This window comes from Danio rerio, chromosome 13, assembly GCF_049306965.1.
Source record: "Danio rerio strain Tuebingen ecotype United States chromosome 13, GRCz12tu, whole genome shotgun sequence".
Taxonomy (NCBI): Eukaryota; Metazoa; Chordata; class Actinopteri; order Cypriniformes; family Danionidae; genus Danio; species Danio rerio.
The window spans coordinates 7,074,240-7,095,215 of record NC_133188.1 but is presented as its reverse complement, the minus strand read 5'-3'; the positions used below and the strand labels follow the sequence as shown (position 1 = coordinate 7,095,215).

General features: G+C 35.6%; 1 protein-coding gene across 1 annotated transcript in view; it reads right to left on the bottom strand.

Annotated features, from left to right (window-relative positions):
* The window catches only part of LOC101885457 (CUB and sushi domain-containing protein 1), a 219,117-nt gene that overhangs the window by 65,818 nt on the left and 132,323 nt on the right, over positions 1-20,976 (bottom strand). The window contains exons 26-28 of the mRNA XM_073920566.1: positions 16,323-16,511; positions 8,318-8,503; positions 101-295 (exon numbers count right to left, since the gene is read on the bottom strand). Of these exons, the coding sequence (XP_073776667.1) occupies positions 101-295; positions 8,318-8,503; positions 16,323-16,511 (570 nt within the window). The remainder of the gene's footprint in view (positions 1-100; positions 296-8,317; positions 8,504-16,322; positions 16,512-20,976) is intronic.

Below are 20,976 nucleotides of genomic sequence, written 5' to 3'. Positions count from 1 at the left end.
AAATAATAATTATAACTGTTGACTTCAACTATATACGGCCAAGCTCTAAAATGCATCTGTATCTCAGTAAATGTATGTGTTTGAGTGAAAGGATTCTTACTCTTGCAGGTGGACTTCTCCTCCAGCCCTTCCCATATCGCATTAGCTAAGCACTTGATGGTTCTCCTGCCCCCTAGATAGTAGCCGGGGGAACAGCTCAGCATTATTTGTGCGCCAAACTCATTCAGGGAACCTGAGATGAGACGCCACACCATGTGTTCTGAGAGCATGCTCTCAATGTTAGGGCACTGAACCGCTGCAGGACAGAAAGAAAAGAATGCATTAATGAAAAAAAAAATCATGACCTTGTGGGTCTTGCAACTGGAATAACTGGAGCTTACAGGAATTATTGGCTAGATGTACACTGAAGTGCAAAGTTACTGACAGCATTCTCATGACCTTTTTTTTAAATATAATGATAAACTAATACAAAGTCATTGTAAAGTGTGAGCAATAAAAAATTTGGTAACACTACCACAAATTTAACAAACCATTAACTAACATTGCTAGTTTAATAGACTACTAGTTTAAATTAGGGATGCAGAATACGATACTTATTACTATTTATGAACGTTTAATATCTTAACATAGATATTTACATTAGATGTGACCTACGCTATTGTTGTTTATTGGAAGAAATTTGTCAATAGACCCGCCATTTTGGTACAGGGTGGTGCTCCTTTGAAATGAATGTGGGATCAAGGTGCAGTGACGGACTGGCCATCCGCAGCTATAGATATATTCACATACAGTGTATACATACATCTGTGATCGGGAGTTTTCCCGGTGGTCAGTATGCAAACATTTCTTTTAAATTATGAATAGTATAATTTTACATTACTTAGACATTGCAGACAAAGAGCGTGTGTTTGTGTGAATGGAAATGTATTATCCACCCTCCCTGTTTAAATCGAACGATCATATTCTGAAACACATATGTGCATATCCACCTTTATGATCTAAATGGCATATACCATTTGTAATATTCAATAATTTAGGGTGGAAAGTATGCACATTGAGGCACAGACACTGTTGCCTTACCATAATCTTTATATTTTAAAGATAGCATACTAGCATAAGGCTATAATTTAGAGCAAGTTGGCGCTCCTTTGCATTATGTTCAATGCAGTCAGTGACTGTACTATCATCAATAGCATTACTGGTTGAGCACAAAAGTCTGTAACATAAAAAAAAATCGTAAAAATTTGGTATGTCCAGATTTGATCACGGGATCGGAAATCGGGTTCCATGACGTAGTTTTTACACTCAATCAGAATCGAACGTGATCAGGAATTGAATTTATATGTATCGGATCAGATTGGGTTTCAGTATTGCTAGATACTTAAAATCAAATGACTCGGACTCGAAGGGTAATCCCTAGTCAAAAACGAAATCTTATCTATGAGATACCTTGTTGCGTTGTTTGCTTGTTACTACACCCGTACACAACACAAAAGTCCCGCATTTTCAGATTGGCTTTGGTCTTGTCTAAGTGTGGTTGAATGACTTTTGTCCTGGGGGCACTGTACAAATATGGCAGTGATATTGACAGATGCCAAAGGTCAGTATGTGATATTTACAGTATATATCTATGACATCTTAACTAAAGGCAGATATTAAGCCAGTAGTTAATAGCATGAATTGAAAGCTAAACTAAAGTGTGCTATTGGTAACACTACAGTGAGTTTGCAATAGTTAAACACTTAGTTGTTGAACAACACTACAGCAGCATTTAATAGTCATAGTTTAACATGTACTAATCCATTATACATATCCAAAATCATGCTTGTTATCGTTAATGCACCGTCAGATAAACTAATTTATTTCCATTAACAAATACTAACAAAGATCAATAAAAGTTGTAATAAATGCATTGTTCATTGTTTGTTTATCTTAGTTATCTTTTTCCAATATTTATTCAAATCATTATTTATTATTATTTTCCACTGTTTGATGTTATATAATATGTCAGTCCTTAAAACCATGTAAAACTCTATCGCTTAGGCATGCTGACCTGTACAAACATGAAATGCTTCATAAGCAACCAATGAAATGATTTGCTTTTCTCTCAAGGTTTGAAAACTTTTTTTTTTCCTTGAATGTGTTTTCATGCATAGATGGTGGACACAGTGAAAGTGGAAACATAAGGTTTCAGAGTGAGCCAGCATGTAACAGATGGTCTTTTGATTGAACGGCACAGTGCAGGGTTCAAACTCAAAACAAGCTTAATTTAGTGTGGGCACGTCAAACTGCATGCTAGGACATATGTAGTGTAAAAGATTTAAGTAGTCCTACACATCCAACCCAAGCTCATTAAAGATACGTGCTCAGGGCCACAATTTTGTGAACCGTGAAATATGTGCTATGTCTGCTTGCAGTTTTTGTTTTAGGGCCACGTTTTCACATACTGTTCAAAATTTTGTGAAGACTCTAAAGTAACTTACTGTAAATCGATTACAGCAAAGATACTGTATTTTCATTTGCAGCACCAATTATCTTACTGTATTTGTATTTATAATATTGTATATATTTACTGTAGAATATACAGTCATTTTTACAATGCAGCTTCAAAATACAGTAACATACTGCATAACTGTCCTACAGTCAAATTTAATTCTGATTATAGTTCAGTTCACCAGTAACATGCTGTAAATTAATTACAGCAAAATACTTTATTTACACGTACAACACAATTTAACTTGCTGTATATGTATTTACAGTATTGTATATATTTACTGTAGAATATACAGTTATGTTTACAGCTTTAAAATACAGTAACATACTGCCTAATTGTCCTACAGTAAAATTCAGTTTTAAAGACAGTTAAGTTTGCCAGTAACTTACAGTAAGTTAATTACAGCAAAAATACAGTATTTATATTTACAGCAACATTTATTTTGCTCTATATGTATTCACTGTATAGTATATCTTTACTGTAGAATATACAGTTATTTTTTACAATACAGCTTTAAAATACAGTAACATACTGCATAATTGTCTTAAAGTGAAATTCAGTTCTAAATACAGTTAAGTTTGTCAGTAACTGACAGTAAGTTAATTACAGCAAAATACAGTATTTATATTTACAGCAACATTTATTTAGCTGTATGTGTATTCACTGTATCGTATATCTTTACTTTAGAATATACAGTAATTTTTTTACAATGCAGCTTTAAAATACAGTAACATACTGCATAATTGTCCTAGAGTAAAATTCAGTTTTAATTACAGTTCAGTTCGCCGGTAACTTACTGTAAATAAATTACAGCACAAATGCTAAATTTACATTTAGAGCACCATTTATCTTGCTGTATATGTATTTACAGTATCGTATATCTTTACTGTAGAATTTACAGTGATTTTTACAATGCAGCTTTAAAATACAGTAACATACTGCATAAATGTACTACAGTAAAATTCAGTTTTGTTAACAATTAAGGTCGCCAGTAACATATAGTAAATTAATTACTGCAAAAATACTGTATTTATATTTACAGCACCAATTATGTTGCTGTATATGTATTTACAGTATAGTATATATTTACTGTGAAATATAGTTATTTTTACAATAACATTCTGCATAACTGTCATACAGTGAATTTTAGTTCACATTACAGTTAAATAATGTTTAATTTACAAAAATTATTAACAGAGCATCTGTGCCAATTGGATGTCCTTCTCCTAAATTTTGAAATCGATGTGTACTTTTTTGTGACGTCCTTCTCAACATGCTTCTAATGCACGTCTGTGAGAGAAGCTGGTAATTTTATCATGTATTAATAGGCTTGTTATCAACTTACCCACTAATCCCCTTCCCTAAACCCAACCAATACTGTTTTCAAAAGCAAACTAGTAGAGAAAATCCACAATGGCCACATTTTTTACAATGGCTTCACCCTGTCTTTTTGGTTTTGTTTTATCTACTTTCTGAAACAGTTTTCCGTCATACTCAAAACTATACATGTAACATTATATGAGGCAAGCTACCAACCAAACTGATCACACCAAAGGAAAAAAAAAACATTCATACAGAGGTAAGTGGTCAGCAGTAGTGTGAAAAGGAAAATAAGTTGTTGCCAGCTTCATACCACCCTGTAGCGTTTCTTTCTCTACACACAGAATGCAGCCAGACATAGCCCCGGGCACATATTTCATGGTTCCCAAAAATGTAGCCCTGGGCACATATTCCCTATGAGACTTGCAAACATCTTTCCTACCTCCTGTCTTTATCTCATCTTGCTCCATGTCAAGATTTCATGTCTCTCAGCTTGTGCAAAAGTAAGCAGGATCGGCACACTGCTAATTTAGCTCTCAAAAGACAAATTAATTAGACCTTAGTTTGACCTAGAGGGTCTTAATCAGGTCACACAGGTAATATACACCTGCTTTGAATGTTATAACATGAATGAATAGGGGTTTCAGTGGTTATCAGCTGATAGATATGGGCAAGTAGGAGCCTTCTTTGCCTATTAGTAGGCTCAGAAGGCTGTTGTCTTCCATCCACATGGTTAATCTGCTATACTAATAGAGAAAACTGCAGATCTAGAACTGCTTTTACATGACTGTGACCGTTGAGTTTAGGATTGGGGTAAGGGTAGATGTTAATAAAATATAATTAATGGGAAATTTAATAAATAATATAAATAATTCACGTTTAACTTCCGGTTGCAGCCGTTTGTAATCTATAGCTGGTTAACCATGTGGTGGAAGTTGCAGAAGGCCCCTACTGGCCCATATCTATCAGCTGATAACCACTGATAACGCCCATTCAATCGAGTGATAACATTCGAATTGGCTTGAAATATAAGATAACCTCATATATAGCGTTCTTATAAATTAGAATTATATATGAGTTTATGTACATATATGTGTTGTTGTTGTTTTTTTCATGTATTTATTTAGTTATATCTTGTTTGTTTGGACTTGTGTATTTTTCCTTTGTCATTTACCCATTAATTGGTTAATTAGGGTTAACATATTTGGCAGGTGTGATGTCTTGAGTTCACTACATCCAAAATTGCGTATTACTCAGAATGTACAACATATTAATTTGAATTTACTACAAGGCATTTAAAAAGTATGTTAAATAGTAGTGCCATCATAATACTGGAATTCAATACAAGTCAGTACTGACATTTTTGAAAAACGTCCCTTTCTCCGCTAACATTTGAGCTTTGTTGAGTGTGTTCTTAAACTTGAACTACTGGTTGGACCTAAAGTGCATTTCGTTGCCTTGTACATGTGTAATGACAATAAAGTTGAATCTAATCTAATCTAATCTAATCTAATCTAATCTAATCTAATCTAAACACTGCTGATTTGCCACTGTGTTCATGAGCTTAAGAGAAATGACTGTGATTGGCCGTGAAGGTCATCAGTTCACCGAACTCACCACTGTAACTACAGATATAGGCATACTGGAGCTTTTTAAAGCCATGAAGATCAGTCGGTTCATCAGCGGATTGCACCTGTGTCAGCTTATAAACAGGCCAGTTGATTTTGGTGGCTTTAAAATGATCCAGTGTCCCTGTATCTGTGTTCACACTCAGTAAACAGCACTATGTTTAGTATGTATCAGTATGAACTGATGACTTTCACAGTCAATCACAGTTATTTCTGTTGAGCACATGAACACAATGGAAAATCAGCGCTGTTTAAAAACACCTTCAAATGTTAGCAGGAAATGGACGTTTTTAAAAGTTTTGTACCGATTGGTGTTGAATTCTGGTATTGTGACAACACCACTATATAGTTTTAATGCAAGTAGTATGAATGGAACTCAGATGTACTACATTCGCCTTTAGTCATTATCACGTGACCTACTTATGTCAGTTGCATCCCATTCATGAATTCTCTTACAGTACATTGAGGGATAGCGTAGCGTCTAACGGTCATCCGTGTACTTCTCGTCTACTTTTTTTTTTTTTTTTTTTTTTGAATGCTATGAATTTTGACCAACTACTTGGTGTACATACTGTTTTCAATGTACTATAATGTATGGATGTATGCAGTTTCTGACGCAGTGTATATACAGTGTGTATTTGAGAACTAAATTATCAGTCTGCCAATTCAGTTTACTTTTGTTTCTATTTTTATTATTTATTTTTTTGCCGTGATTGAGCACCTGCCTTCAAGGTTTTCTTACACTACCTGACAATAGTCTTGTCGCCGATGCAAGTCGTAAGAGCAACACATAACAACTTGACTTCTAGTTGATCATATGGAAAAGTGGCAGATGGTAGATTTTTCTGATAAATCATCTGTTGAACTGCATCCTAATCATCACAAATACTGCACAAGACCTATTGGAACCCAAGATTCTCTTAAAAATCAGTCAAGTTTGGTCAAAGAAAAATCATGGTTTGGGGTTGCATTCAGTATGGGGGCGTGCGAAAGACCTGCGGAGTGAATGGCAATGTCAACAGCCAAAGGCTGTCAAGACAATTCTGCTGCCCATTACATTACAAACCACAAGAAAGGGCAAATTCTTCAGCAGGATAGCGCTCCTTCTCATAAGTCAGCCTTCAATTTAAAGTTCTTGAAAGCAAAGATGGACATCAAACTCCAGAATTGCCCAACCCAGTCACCAGGCATGAACAGTACTGAGCATGTCCGAGGTAAAATGAAGGAGGAGGTATTGAAGACTAATCCAAAGAATCTTGATGAACCGTGGGAGTCCAGCAAGACTGCAAGATTCTTTGCCATTCCAGATGACTTTATTAATTTAAAGTTATTTGCAACCCAGGCTTATTGTGGAAACGTAGCCCCACGGACGTTTCTGGAGGCCGCGAAATACGTCCTAGGAGGTACATATTTGTGCAGTTTTTTTTTTTTTTAAATATATTTTTGGTCTTTTTGCCTTTATTAGATAGGATAATATTGAGACAGGAAGCGAAGTGGGAGAGAGAGAGGGGGTAGGGTAGGGAAATGTCGTCGAGCCGGGATTCGAACTCGCAACGCCCTGATGTGCTATTGCACCATATGCCGGCATGCTAACCACTAGGCTATTGTGCCGACTATATTTGTGCAGTTTTTGTTTTTGCGAATCCGCAAGAAGCCACTGTGCATGCTTTTTCGCGTCTCGAACGCCTCTCGGGAGCACGCGCAATTCGTGCCTACGCTGTTATCGCGTGAAAAGCCACCGGAGGCCGCTGTAGAGCTACCGTCTGTCCGACTGACTGACTAAATGACTGAACGATCGACTGGGTGGCCGGCCAATCGGCCCAGCCGCCCTCCTCCTCCCCCTCCTTCTCCTTCCCTTAACCCAAGCGACAATTTACAAAAGCCGTCCAGAAAAAAAGCAAAAGCTCTTGTGCGATTTTGACCGCGTTTTCGGATCTCGCCGCATTCTAGCCCCGTCACGAACTCGTTCGCTTTTATTTTTTGGATTCTGTTTTTCATCTTACCTGATTTGGTTATTTGAGTCATTGCAGAGATGTGTGGAGGCAGTTGTCCAAGCTCATGGGAGTCATACACAATAATAACTCTTTTACCACTACACCAGGACTTTATATTCTATACTGTACATTATTTCTGTTATGTTATATTATGTGACTTTTGTCTAAGCACAGTCAGACCTTACTGTCCTAATGAAATCATTCAAATGAAGGCATCATATTTTATTTTGGTAAAATAAGTGTAATCTAGCAGCCTTTGCCTATCATATAAGCCACTTCTGAGACCAAATGATCAACTAGAAGTCAAGTTATTATTTACTGTTCCTAAAAATTGGATAATTGACAAGACTTGTGTCAGGTAGTATGGATATATGCACACTGATGTCTTTCTTACTAGATTAATATAACGACAAGTATACCTTATATAATCTCAGACGCTATGCATGAAAGGACACATCGACAAGGTGTTTTGAAGCAGGACAGAAGCCTTATCATTTTTCCTTCCTGCTGATGATGACGAATATCATGATATTAAATGACATTATCTATAGCAACAACCACTGTAATGAGTGTCTCTTTCACTGTGACCTCTGAATGCATAATGCCCGGTTATCTGGCTGTGGGCTCTTTGGTCGGCTTTGTGGGCTAATGGTGATTCAGGTCAGAAGGGGGGGGACATGCCACATCATACCATTTGTCTTGTTTGAGTTTCTAAACCACAAAAAAATCAAGTCATTATTGTTAATTTTGCCAATTACCTGCCCTACATTACTCTCAGAGGGGGGGGAACTGTGCGAGAAAGCGGCTGACTGCAGCAGTTCAATGAGGCGGTAGATTTTAACATGCTGTTGGCATGGAAACAGAGGGCTTGATTTGCTCACGTAAACAGTGGAATGGATGTGCCACGTTGCTCCAGGTGCCGTCCTCCAGGCAGACGGCAGTGAGCAGGCTGCTTGCGTCAGGTCTGTAGCCCTCCTCGCATTGGTACTGCACTTTACTGCCTACCGTGTATTGGAAGCCATGGAATGATCCGTTAGCTGGAGACTCTGGTACTCCACAGGAAACAGCTGCAAGACAGACACAAAGATATATTTGGCAGCTAAATACGCTGTATAATATTGCAGTCAGATATCTATGTTAGAATAATTGAACACTGTAAACCCTAATGTTTTCTTATTAAACAATTATGTTGACTGAACGTAACTTAAAATTTAGCATTGTGGTACTATCACTTAAAAATATGAGTTAATTTAACTTATGTACCATGAAAATGCAAAATTAATCCTTTGAAAATAAAATTTAGAAAAAGTTATTTTCACAAATGTATTCTTAACTATAAAATTCTAATATTTGCAACATTTTAAGTGCAAGTTTTGTTTTGTTTTTTAATCGGAAAACAAATTACTTCCGTTATAATTATTCATCATATTGTGAATAAATGGCTACTTATTTTTTATTCAAAATTTATTTAAACATTTTTTCATAGTATATTATTACACACACACACACACACACACACACACACACACACACACACACACACACACACACACACACACACACACACACACACATATTTATTATTACACACACACAACACAACACAACATACACACACACAGACACACACACAGACACACACACAGAAACACACATATATATTGTAACAGAATAAAATGTCTGTCACTTGTTTTTTTTTTTTTTTTTTTTTTATAATAATAAATAATAATGGCTACTTTTCCCAGCACTCGAACCCGGTAATCGTCATCATTGTGGTCAACTCCTCTCTGCATCTGAAGACCGGCGATGTACACAACGAGCTAACTAGACAAACTGGTTGCAGCGGGAAAGCCCTCCACATGGAGGTAAGCGGTCAGCCGGTAAGCGCCAAAAGGAACGGTGTCATTCCACCCTGTAGTGTTTGCTTAAAAAAATTAAATTCGCAGTCTCCAGAAATGTACGAGGGACTAAGTTTTCAAAATGAGGCTGGGCTGAAAAAAGTGCTAATAAACAGTTAATATCCTAACAATATGCAGGTAATAAGTAGGGCCAGACAAAATCTGCGGATAATTGTTGCCATTTCTCATTTCTGCGCAGAATTTTGTAAAAAATCTGCGGATTTATGCAGAATGATTTTGGAAGTATCGTAACTACAAACTTAATATAAAAAATAATACCCTTTTTAATTTTATGCAATGTTTACATTGCAAACTCAATTAGATACACTTATTTGGTACACAAAGCAAGTCTGTTATATAATATATTTACTAAAAGGCAGGTAATATGACTTTACAAACTGTATTGTAAATAAATAATGTCAACATTTTTATATTAGTCAATAAAATTAGTGAAATTACTAATAAAAAAACTGAATAAATATAAATTTACACACATTTACTCAATGATGGACTAAAAATCTGCGGAATTCTGTGGATTTAAACATGTGCAGATTCCGTCTGGGCCTAGTAATAAGACAGTAATACATATTGTGAATTGTTTCTTAAAGTAAAGTGTAACCAAAACATATAAAACATTTTAAATCACCAGTCTTTCAATTCATATAATGTATTTGCAAATAGATTTAACAGATGTTTTGTTCTTAGTTTATATAAATTAACTGTTAACACACCCATTGCTTTTTAAACTGATTTGTTGGCATCTTTGCATTGTTATTTGCTACTGTTCTTCAATAAATTATGTTTTTTTATATATACATAAATAGTAGTCTGGTAGTCTATTATATTGAAAGAATGTAAACATGAGAAATGCCCTTGTTGAAAGGAGACATTGCTTTCCTCAAAGGACATTTAAATAAATGATTTATTTTGATGAAAAGGATATGAAGATATATTTTTTTCTCTCTCTCACTTTTGCATAATATTGTGTGCAGTAAAACTCTGTATATTTGCTTTGCTTTGTCATTTGGGGTTACTGTTGTTGAATTCCCAGATACGGCAGAGAAATACAGACAGAACTGTGTTGATTTAATTATTTTTGTTTTATGCCATTCAGCGCAGGGATTCAATAGGGATTCCATTGATGATTAATAATTCATGATAAAAAAATGCATACATGAGCCAGAACCTGAGTTTTGTCATCATTGAGACAGTACAATACTCTACATTACATGGCCCCAACCACAGATCTGCGAACCAGTACCAGTCCGTGGATTAATTGGTACCGGGCTGCACCAGGAATTTTATTAATTTTCGTTTTATTTATTATCTGAGTCTGAATTCCAGGCGGGGAATGTCTTCCATCTGGCTACTCTACCATACAGGCCTGATTGGTGCTCTGCTGCACAGATGGTTGTCCTTCTGTGAGGTTCTCATCTCTCCAAAGAAGAACGCTGGAGCTCAGAAAGGGTGACAATTTGGGTTATTGATCACCTCAATGACTAAGGCCCTTCTCCCCTGATCACTCAGCTTAGATGGCCGGCCTGATCTAGGAAGAGTCCTGGTGGTTCCAAACATCTTTCACTTATGGATGATGAAGGCCACTGTGCTCATTGGAACCTTCAGAGCAGCAGATTTTTTTCTGTAACCTTCCCCAGCCTTGTGCCTCAAGACAATCCTGTTTCTGAGGTCTACAGACAATTCCTTTGTCTTCATGCTTGATTTGTGCTTTGACATGCACTGTCAACCCTGTGACCTTATATAGGTGTATGCCTTTTCAAATCATGTCCATCAACTGAATTGACCACAGGTGCACTGCCATTAAGCTGCTGAAACATCTCAAGAATGATCAGTGGAAACAGAATGTACCTGGGCTCAATGTAGAGCTTCACGGCAAAGACTGTAAACACTGATGTACATGTGATTTTTTAAGATTTTTTATTTTTAATAAATTTGCAACAATTTTAAAAAATTGTTTTTCACATCATCATTATGTACAGTATAGAATTAAATAACTCTTACGTCCAGTGTTGTGTTCATATGATTATGCTTATTTATGTAGCACTGTGGTCTTCAGAAGCACGGCATTTCATCCCACTGTATGTCCAACCATGTATCAGAATGACAATAAGCTAACTTCACTTGACTTGGACAACGAAAAGTTTCATTTCTGTTAACTGAAATGAAGATGAATCATTCACTGTTAATTGCTAATTAATGCATTACTAATACTAGCTAATCAATTGTAATTATTGTTAATTAACTTCATTAGAAAGTGCCATTGGAAAACAGAAAATAAATCTCTTTATTGTTTGTCATAACGCACTGATCTTGGGTCGGGTACTGTAGAAGACCTCTATTACTGTACATGCAACTATTAATATATGCAATTTAAACAAGCTCTTTTCCACAAGAAAAAGAGGAGTGTATTAAAAGCAACTACAGACACACACACAAGCAACATTGCAGAGAAAAGCAATGGGACCAATTAAAGCTTCTCCTTGTTAAAATGTTCACTGGCTGAATGAAAATCAGGCTCTGAGTCCTTCTCTACCTCTGTTTGACCTGCTGGCAGACTGCATGGATTGCTCCCACCACTTAAAGAAATGATTGGCCTTAATTAGCACCCATTCTAGATGCCCTTCGTTACAAATGGGGCCTAGTCAGGGTTATTCAGAGCTTCATGCAATGGTAAAAGGATAATAGTGCTATAACCTCCAGTCAATGGAATGTTGCCATTTACATTTTGTGTTTTTAAGACTAATGAGATTCCTTGAGTAAAAATAATAATAATTTTAATATACAGTTGCAGTCAGATTTATTAGCCCTCCTGAATTATTAGCCCCCCTGTATATTTTTCTCCCAATTTCTCTCTAGGGATGCAACGATTATAGATTTTGATCGCACAATTGTAGTCTGAGGATTAATCATGGTTTCATGGTTATTACAATTATTATGCGTTCATTATTATGCATCCATAAACACTACTAGTTTAGAAAAATCACATGAAAACTCTTATACCTAAAAAAACTATTTTAAAGTGTTAATTGCTCCTCAGAGTAACCAAATAATGCAACACAAAAGAATAACAAAAACAAACAATGGTCCATTTCTCTCAGGAGGTATATTTTTGCAGTTTTTGTATTTGTGAATCCTCCAGAGGCCAATGTGTGCACTTTTTGAGATAACAAATTTCTCTCGCGAGTGCCATTCGCACCTGTAGTTCTTGCGTAAATCCACCAGAGGCGCTGTCGACTGACTGACTGACTGACCAATCAACTGACTCACCCTCTTCCTTCCATAAACCCAACCAAAAGTGTTTTCAAAAGCACCAATTGTTGTAATGTTGTAACCTATTTGCGTGTTTACAAATAGATGCAACAGTTTTTTATTTTTTTATTTTAATTTTTTTACAAACAGATTAATTAAATCATAAATGAAGACAGAAAGGAGTTGAAAGGTAATTTATGATGGTTTTGCTCACCCAAAAATGCTCTTTGCACGATTCGATCAATATCATAGTATGCAATATCCATAGTTTATTGCATTTAGAAAATATTTAAATGCTGTGTTTTGATGCATGTGTGTGTGTGAGATACAGGCCGAAAGAGCACTCGCTTTACAAAACTGATGTTGAAAGCGGCTGGGTTTCTTTCTTTATTTATTTATTTAGTAGATAATACAAAATATGAATCTAACAGAAAGTGTCCACTTTTATATAGGCTCAACCCTTAAGTGTCATATCCAGATAAAATAGCCTATATTTAAATCATTTAAATAATTAGGCTAAAAATATTGGATTTAATAAAATCACATTAATTAGATAAACCAATATAAAACAAAAAAAAGCTAAAACAATTTAGGTATATAAAATATAAATAAATCAAGCCGTTTAAAGCCATTTAAACTTTCATTTTACAAAGGCCTGTCTGAACAAAAAAAAAAAGATTTTAGACATTTACTAAAACAATAAACAAAGGAGTTTTGAAATATTGCTTGAATTATTATTTATAAAGTGTTTGGATGCGATGATATTAGACCAGCTGCAGGGTACATTTTCAGAATGAGCCTATTAGGTATAGTTGACAGTTAAGAAGTATGTTGCAGGGATGTCTCAGGGATTTTTCTTCCCTCAGGGACACCCTTAAGTTAAATCCCTTAAAGACTTTCATGCAGCCGGGCACAGGACTGGAGTTGGCAGCCACCGATTTAGACTAAACATGCAGACTTGATTTTATTAAACTGACTTTTAATGAATATTAATGACAATAAAAACAACACTTATCCAAATAGTATTCAGGCTAAAATTCGGATAAAAAAAAAACAAAAAAAACAAGTAATCGTATTTAGTTTGACACATAAGGTGAAGTCAGTGTTTTCCGAAGGTTAAGCATGGAACCAGCCTTAAACCCATGTGCCTACCTGTATAAATAACAGCTCGAACAATCAGACCTACTATATTCACTTCCCCCTATTTTTGTGCTCACTATTTTTACGCAAGTGCATGTCAAGTACTTGTCTCACTAATGAACGCAGAGCAAACCACAAAACCGTTTTCTTTGACAATGCTCTGGAACAGAAGACACGGGGGCTTGTACTGCGAAAGGAGAAAGGGCATACAAAATGCCACGTAGGCTGAAGGATAAAATTAGCACCTCAATGAGAAAGGAAGAAGCGGAGAAGGAAGCATGAACAATGAAATTAAGAAAATTTGCGACACATTCAATTACATTTCTGTGGTAGTCTTAGCGTGACTGAAGAGTCGCCCATTATGACATTAGGACAAAGGATGCTCGTGATCTCATTGCACAGTCTTCAATGGAAGTCTTTAATAGAATAAAAGAGGCTTCACAGCCAGGCATGCGGAGGTGCTTTTAAGCGCCCCTCACAATGACACATTTTGTCGTAAGCGAGGAGGCAGTTTGCCTTTTAAGATTCCCACTTTAATCCACATAGTAAATTCCCTGACTTTTTCCTGACTTTCACTGAATGAATTTGAATGGCATCAAATGAACGTTAAAAAAATAGGTCAATGTTGTCGCCTTCCTTTATTTTTTAATTTTTTTTTAAATATTTTACAAATGATGCTTAACAGAACAAGGAATTCTTCACAGTATGTCAGATTTTTTTTTTCAAATTTTTTTCTTTCCTTTTTTTTATTTTGGCTTAAATAAATTATTTTAAAAACCATTTTAAGGTCAATTTATAAGCCCTCTCAAGCAATATATATATATATATATATATATATATATATATATATATATATATATATATATATTTTTTTTTTTTTTTTTTTCTACAGAACAGTGACTTGTCTAATTAACTTGCCTAATTGACCTAATTAACACAGTTAAAGCTTTAAATTGAACATTAGGCTGAATACTAGTATTTTGAAAAATATCTAGTAAAATATTATGTACTGTCATCATGGCAAAGATAAAATAAATCAGTTGTTAGAAATTATTTATTATTAGTTAGATTAATAATAAATTTAATTAGTTATTAAAACTATTATGATTAGAAATCTCTTGAAAAAAATCTTCTTTCCATTAAACAGAAATTGGTAAAATAAATATACAGAGGGGGGGGGGGGGGGGGGGGGGGGGGGATGGTAAATAATATGGTATTTTATAATATGGTAAAATGAATGTGCTTTGTGGACTTCTCTATTTCCACCTGGGGATACTCATCCTGAGGCCCTCAGACTATGCAGTGTCACTGATTTGGTCGTATGTTCTGTAGACTATCGCAAAAAAAGTACAGCTTAAAAGGGCTAACAATTTTGACCTTAAAATGTTTTTTTTTTTTTTTAAAGTAAAAGTTACTTTTATTCTAGCCGAAATAAAAGAAATAAGACTTTCTCCAGAAAAAAAAAAAAATATTATCAGACATATTGTGAAAATGTCCTTGCTCTGTTAAACAACATTTGCAAAATAAAACAGACAAATAAATAGGCTTCTGTTTCTTACCATAATTTAAGTATATTAGCTAACATCAACACGTTGAAGTTCAATATACTAAATCAATGCATTCACTCAAAACATTAAGCAATTCTGTGAGTGCCTCACACAGGTTAGTGGAGTTGACAAACCACTTGTAAAAAAAACACTCTTTCATCTCCGTGACACTTTAACATACGTTTGCAACAGTTGAGTGTGTGGATATGACAAACCACCTGTAGAAACACTCTTTCTCCTATATGCACCAGACCCTTTTTTCAAGGTTCTCACTTTAATCCAAATATTGAACTCCCTATGTTTGTTTGTATAACTAATCATTTAAATTTTGGTTGTTGTTCTATTATTTATAGCTGTATTATTCATCTGAAGTTTTAAATATTTTATATTTGGTCTTATTTTCTATAACTATAAATATGTCTCAAATCAGTGCATTTTTGCATGCTTTATTAGAATCATATGTCACATGTGCATATTCAGTTTCTGGAAGTTTTGAGTTTTTCTTTTGAGTTTACAGGGATGTAGGTCTATATAGACATGTCTGTTTTTGTGAGGCTGTTATAACTATCTAAAGTGGAAAGTCCCTTTTTTTCAATGATTCAACACTGGTTTTGTAAAGATTAAGGAAAAAAACAGGCACTAGTTCGCAAAAGTACATTTTTCATATTTTGACAAAACTTTAGTGTATGGTTTGAGTGACAGCAGTCTTCTTAAGGCAAAGCGTTTGGAATAAGCAGGGCTATCATATGATATGTAGATCTGTGGTGTATTTGTGAAAATGTTTGGTCATTTAGCATGTTTTTATGACATTTTGAACTGTTATAGCGCCACCTATTGTTTGATCTCCACAAAATTTTGCCTGCTAAAGTGCTTGAACCTCTACAAAATCAAAACATTAACTTTCAATGTTTGAAATAGACATTCAAAATTACAGAAATTCCATGACCAGCAGAACCCTGACCTTTCTGAGGTGATTTACAGACATTTGAATGATATGACCGAGCCTGTGAATGTTTTTGCAGGATGCGACTTACCTTGGCATAGTGGAGCCGGATTGTCCCACTGGTAAAGCCCATTAGAATGAAGTCTGCATGTGGCATTTCTGTGACCCACGAGTCTGTAGCCAGCATTGCAGTAATACTGGAGTCTGCTGCCTGGTCGGTCTCTTGCCCTATTGACGACTCCTCCATTCTTGGGTACATCATTTATACTGCAGTATGCAGCTAAGGGAGAGGACGACAATCACAGTATGTTTTAGCATGATGTTAAGATCATTTTAAAAACACTTCTATTTTGAACAAGGAATCACATCTTGAAATAAAAAACAACTACTCATGACTTTGTCCAACTTTAAGTAGATGTGAATATATTGTAATGGTTTCTAATCTCTAACTATGCTTTTATTATTGTTTATTTATAACACATCTAACATACACGTATAGTATATAATTGATTTGAATCAAAAGTAAATGTATTTACATGTCATTTGTTTCTCTTGCTTGACAATTTGACTAATAAATCTTTTCAGTAGTTTAAACAATACATTTGAAATACTAATGAACACATTACTCAAAAACATACAAAAAAAAAAAAAAAACTCTAAAAGACATTTACCCTCAAACAAAAGCTTCTCTCGGTTCTGAAAAATGCACCCCAGGGCACATTTTCCCAATGAGCCTGCGTTGTATAATTAAAAAAAAAAAACAAGTGAACTGATATTATCTTCAATATCATGGTTTAATATTGTCCACAGTGAATACCAAGATAAATCCCAGCAGGCACAGAACGTCAACATGTTGCCAGATTGACATTGTACCCCAACAGCATGGGTTGTTGCATTTTGTTTTAAAAATGAAAATCGGGTTGACGTCAGATCCCAATGCCGACATCAATGTCCAACGTCGCACAGACGTTACATTTTGTTTACTTTTCAACGCAACCTAAAAACAACAAAATATCAACGTCCAATAATGTTACATCTTAATGTTGTGTGGATGTTACCAATATGATGTCTATCAGACGTTAGTTGTTGGTTGCCGTATTGTCAGCATTTGTATTTTGTCAGTAAATGTCAGTATTGGACGTCATTGTGACGTTGGCTTAAGATGTTGGATTTTGGGCATTTTGCAACACAACCTAAAATCAACAAATTATCAGCGTCTAATGATGTTACAACTTCACATTGTGTGGATGTTACCAAAATGACGTCTATCAGATGTTAGTTTTTGGTTGCAGCATTATTAGTATTTGTATGTCCTTGGTTGGTTTAAGATGTTGGCTTGACGTTGCATTTTGGTCACTTTCCAACACAACTCAAAATTAACAAAATATCAATGTCTAATGATGTTACAACTTGAAGTTGTGTGGATGTTACCAAAATGGCGTCTATCAGATGTTGGTTTTTGGTTGCAGCATTGTCAGTATTTGTATTTTGTCAGTAAAAATCAGCACTTGACGTCAATATGACGTTGGTTTAAAATGTTGGCTTGACGTTGAATTTTGATCACTTTCCAACACAACCTAAAATGAACAAAATATCAACGTCTGATGCTGTTACAACTTGACGTTGTGTTGATTTTACCAAAATGACGTCTATCAGATGTTAGTTTTTGGTTGCAGAATTGTAAGTATTTGCATTTTGTCAGTAAATGTCAGCATTTGATGTCAATATGACGTTTAAGATGTTGGCTTGACGTTGGATTTTGGTCACTCTTCAACACAACCTAAAATCAACAAAATATCAACGTCTAATTATATTACAGCTAGTTGTTGTGTGGATGTTACCAATATGACGTCTATCAGATGTTAATTTTTGGTTGCAGTGTTGTCAGTATTTGTATTTTTTCAGTAAATGTCAATATGTAGTGTTGTTGTGACTTTGGTTTAAGATGTTGGATTGACGTTTTTGGTCACTTCCCCAACACAACCAAAATTCAACAACATATCAACATCATTCACGTTGTTATTAAATTTAAAAATAACATTATCCTTAGATGCTGGTGACCTAAATCTAGCCTAATATTAATGTCTGATGACATTGTCTGCTGGCATGGCATAACTCTGGAAAAATAAAAATGCAAATACACATACATACAGACATAATAAAAATCAAACTATGCGGCAGAAGTAAAAATATATAAATATAGGGATATAAACTATATACATTTGTATGTGCGAGTGCTAGCATCAATAAAGCATGAAAGTGTTTACAGGCTCATGTTCCAGGGCGAAATAAAAACAAACTACATAAGTTAAACCTAAATGTGTACATTAGGGGATCAAACTTTTTTCCTTTGGCCTACTGTAATTATCTGAAACTAAAGGCTCTAAACATTAATACTTATAGTTGTATCATACTTAACAGTGATATTTCAATAGTGTATAAAATACATTACAAATACATTACATTACAATTTCTGCCTCATATTTTGTTCAATAAACAAAATATGTTTATTAGTAGTCCAGTTTCCCAGAAAATGTTCTATTAGACAAAATCAATGTACATACAAGAGTAATCCATAATATTAGCTTACTTCCTCGCAAAGAAATATGTTTATGCGCTAACAAGCCACAGATCTCAAATTCTGATTGCATGAGGTCTTTAAACTGGTTAAAGATTGATTGTAAGATAAAGCGAAGGAGAAAATGCAGGTTGATGGCTATCATTAGATCTATGTTTTGATGTGACAAACACAAGTTTACTCATCATAAAAGGGAAAGCGTAAGCTTGAAGGGTGTCAAAGCTTAATCTCACATCAGACAGATCAAATCAAACGCATCATCACACCAACTCTGCAGAGAGACTTAGCTGTGAGTGATTAACCATAGCTTAAAAAAAGGAAAAAGCTTAATGTGGCACTGAATTCTAATTTTCAAAGGCCCAGAGGACTAATAAAGGCATAAAACCAAGAGATCCTTCTGAAAGATAAGAAAAAGGTGATAATTATCAAAAAGAGATGCAGTTAAAGTCAAAATTATTAGATTTATTTTTCTTTTTCAAATATTTTCCAAGTTTTATTTAACAGAACAAGGAATTTTTCACAGGATTTCCTATTATATTTATTTTCTCCTGGAGAAAGTCTTATTTGCTTTATTTTAGCCAGTTATAAATTTTTTAAAAAACATTTTGAGATCAATATTTTTAGCCTCCTAAGCAATATTCTATTTTCGATTATCTACAAAATAAACCATTGTTATACAACAATTTGCTTGATTATCATAACTTGCCTAATTTGTCAGGATTCTGCCCCTTCAGTCTTGTTAATTCTTGTTTTGGTGGCAGAGTCCAGACACTAGTCCTGTCTTGTCTATTAAGTTGTGTTCGGCTCGAGATTCCTCAGTTCGGCCCCTCATATTTCCTGTCAATGTCTGTCTTAGTCTTTGTGTGAGTGTCATCTTTGCCACACTCAGGCCGTGTAAACTCGGATTACGCATTTTTGTCATGGTGTGTCTGTTGTTTTGATTGCAGAATGGTGTTTTTTGTTCTCAGCCCTCCAGTCTGGTTAGTTTCAGTTGGCGCTGGGATCAGAACATGCATGTTCACAGTGAGTGTTTTTATTTATTGTCTCCTCGTGTCTTGCGTTCTGTCAGTGTTGCCATTGTTTGTTGCTCGTGGCCCGTTTTTAATTTAAGATTCAGTCTTAAGATCTTCAGATCTCATCCATTCATTCATTCATTTTCTATTTTCATTAATTTTCTTTTCGGGGCTGGGCAGCAGTCTTAGGAGAGAACCCCAGACTTCCCTCTCCCTAGACACTTTCTCTAGCTCCTCCGGGGGGATCCCAAGGTGTTCCTAGGCCAGCCGAGAGAAATAGTCTCTCCAGCGTGTCCTGGGTCTTCCCCAAGGCCTCCTTCTGGTGGGACATGCCTGGAACACCTCCCTAGGAAAGCATCCAGGAGGCATCTGAAACAAATGCCTGAGCCACCTCAGCTGACTTCTCTCAATATAGAGGAGCAGCGGCTTTACTCCGAGCTCCACCCGGGTGTCAGAGCTCCTCACCCTATCTATAAGGGTGCTCCCTGCCACCCTGCGAAGGAAACTCATTTCGGCCGCTTGTCTCCAAGATCTTGTCCTTTCGGTCATGACCCAAAGCTCATGACCATAGGTGAGAGTAGGATCGTAGAATGACCGGTAAATTGAAAGCTTTGCCTTTCGGCTTGGCTCCTTCTTTACCACAACGGACCGGTACATCAACTGCAGGAACGGTACTGACTAGAGAAACTGAAATCTTTTTTTATTGAAAATGCAGCACAGAGTCCATCTATGCAGCAGATCTAACTGTGAAATATTATGTGTGTGTGTGTGTGTAGTGAACACTCACAGACTGACTTACGAGCTCACGATAAGACAATATCTTATATTTCTATTTTTTACAAATGTGCGTGACTGTCATAAACTCGACTGTTTGGCAGCACTGCATTTTTAGATGCCTTGTAAAGGTAAACAATTTTCAACTTTCACCCAGAGCACTCATTCCAATCAAAAGAGCTCAGAGGTGAGACTAGTGTTGTGCGCTTCTGTTTACACGTAGCATGTTGACATGACACTAGGAAAACAGCAAAACCACTGGTAAACACTGCTGTATCACGTCTTCCGACAGAGAAACACGATCTTTGTGAATGTATTCTGTATTCTTCATGTCAACCGAATTGTGACCATCGTACAGTGACGGTTCGGGATGAATACAT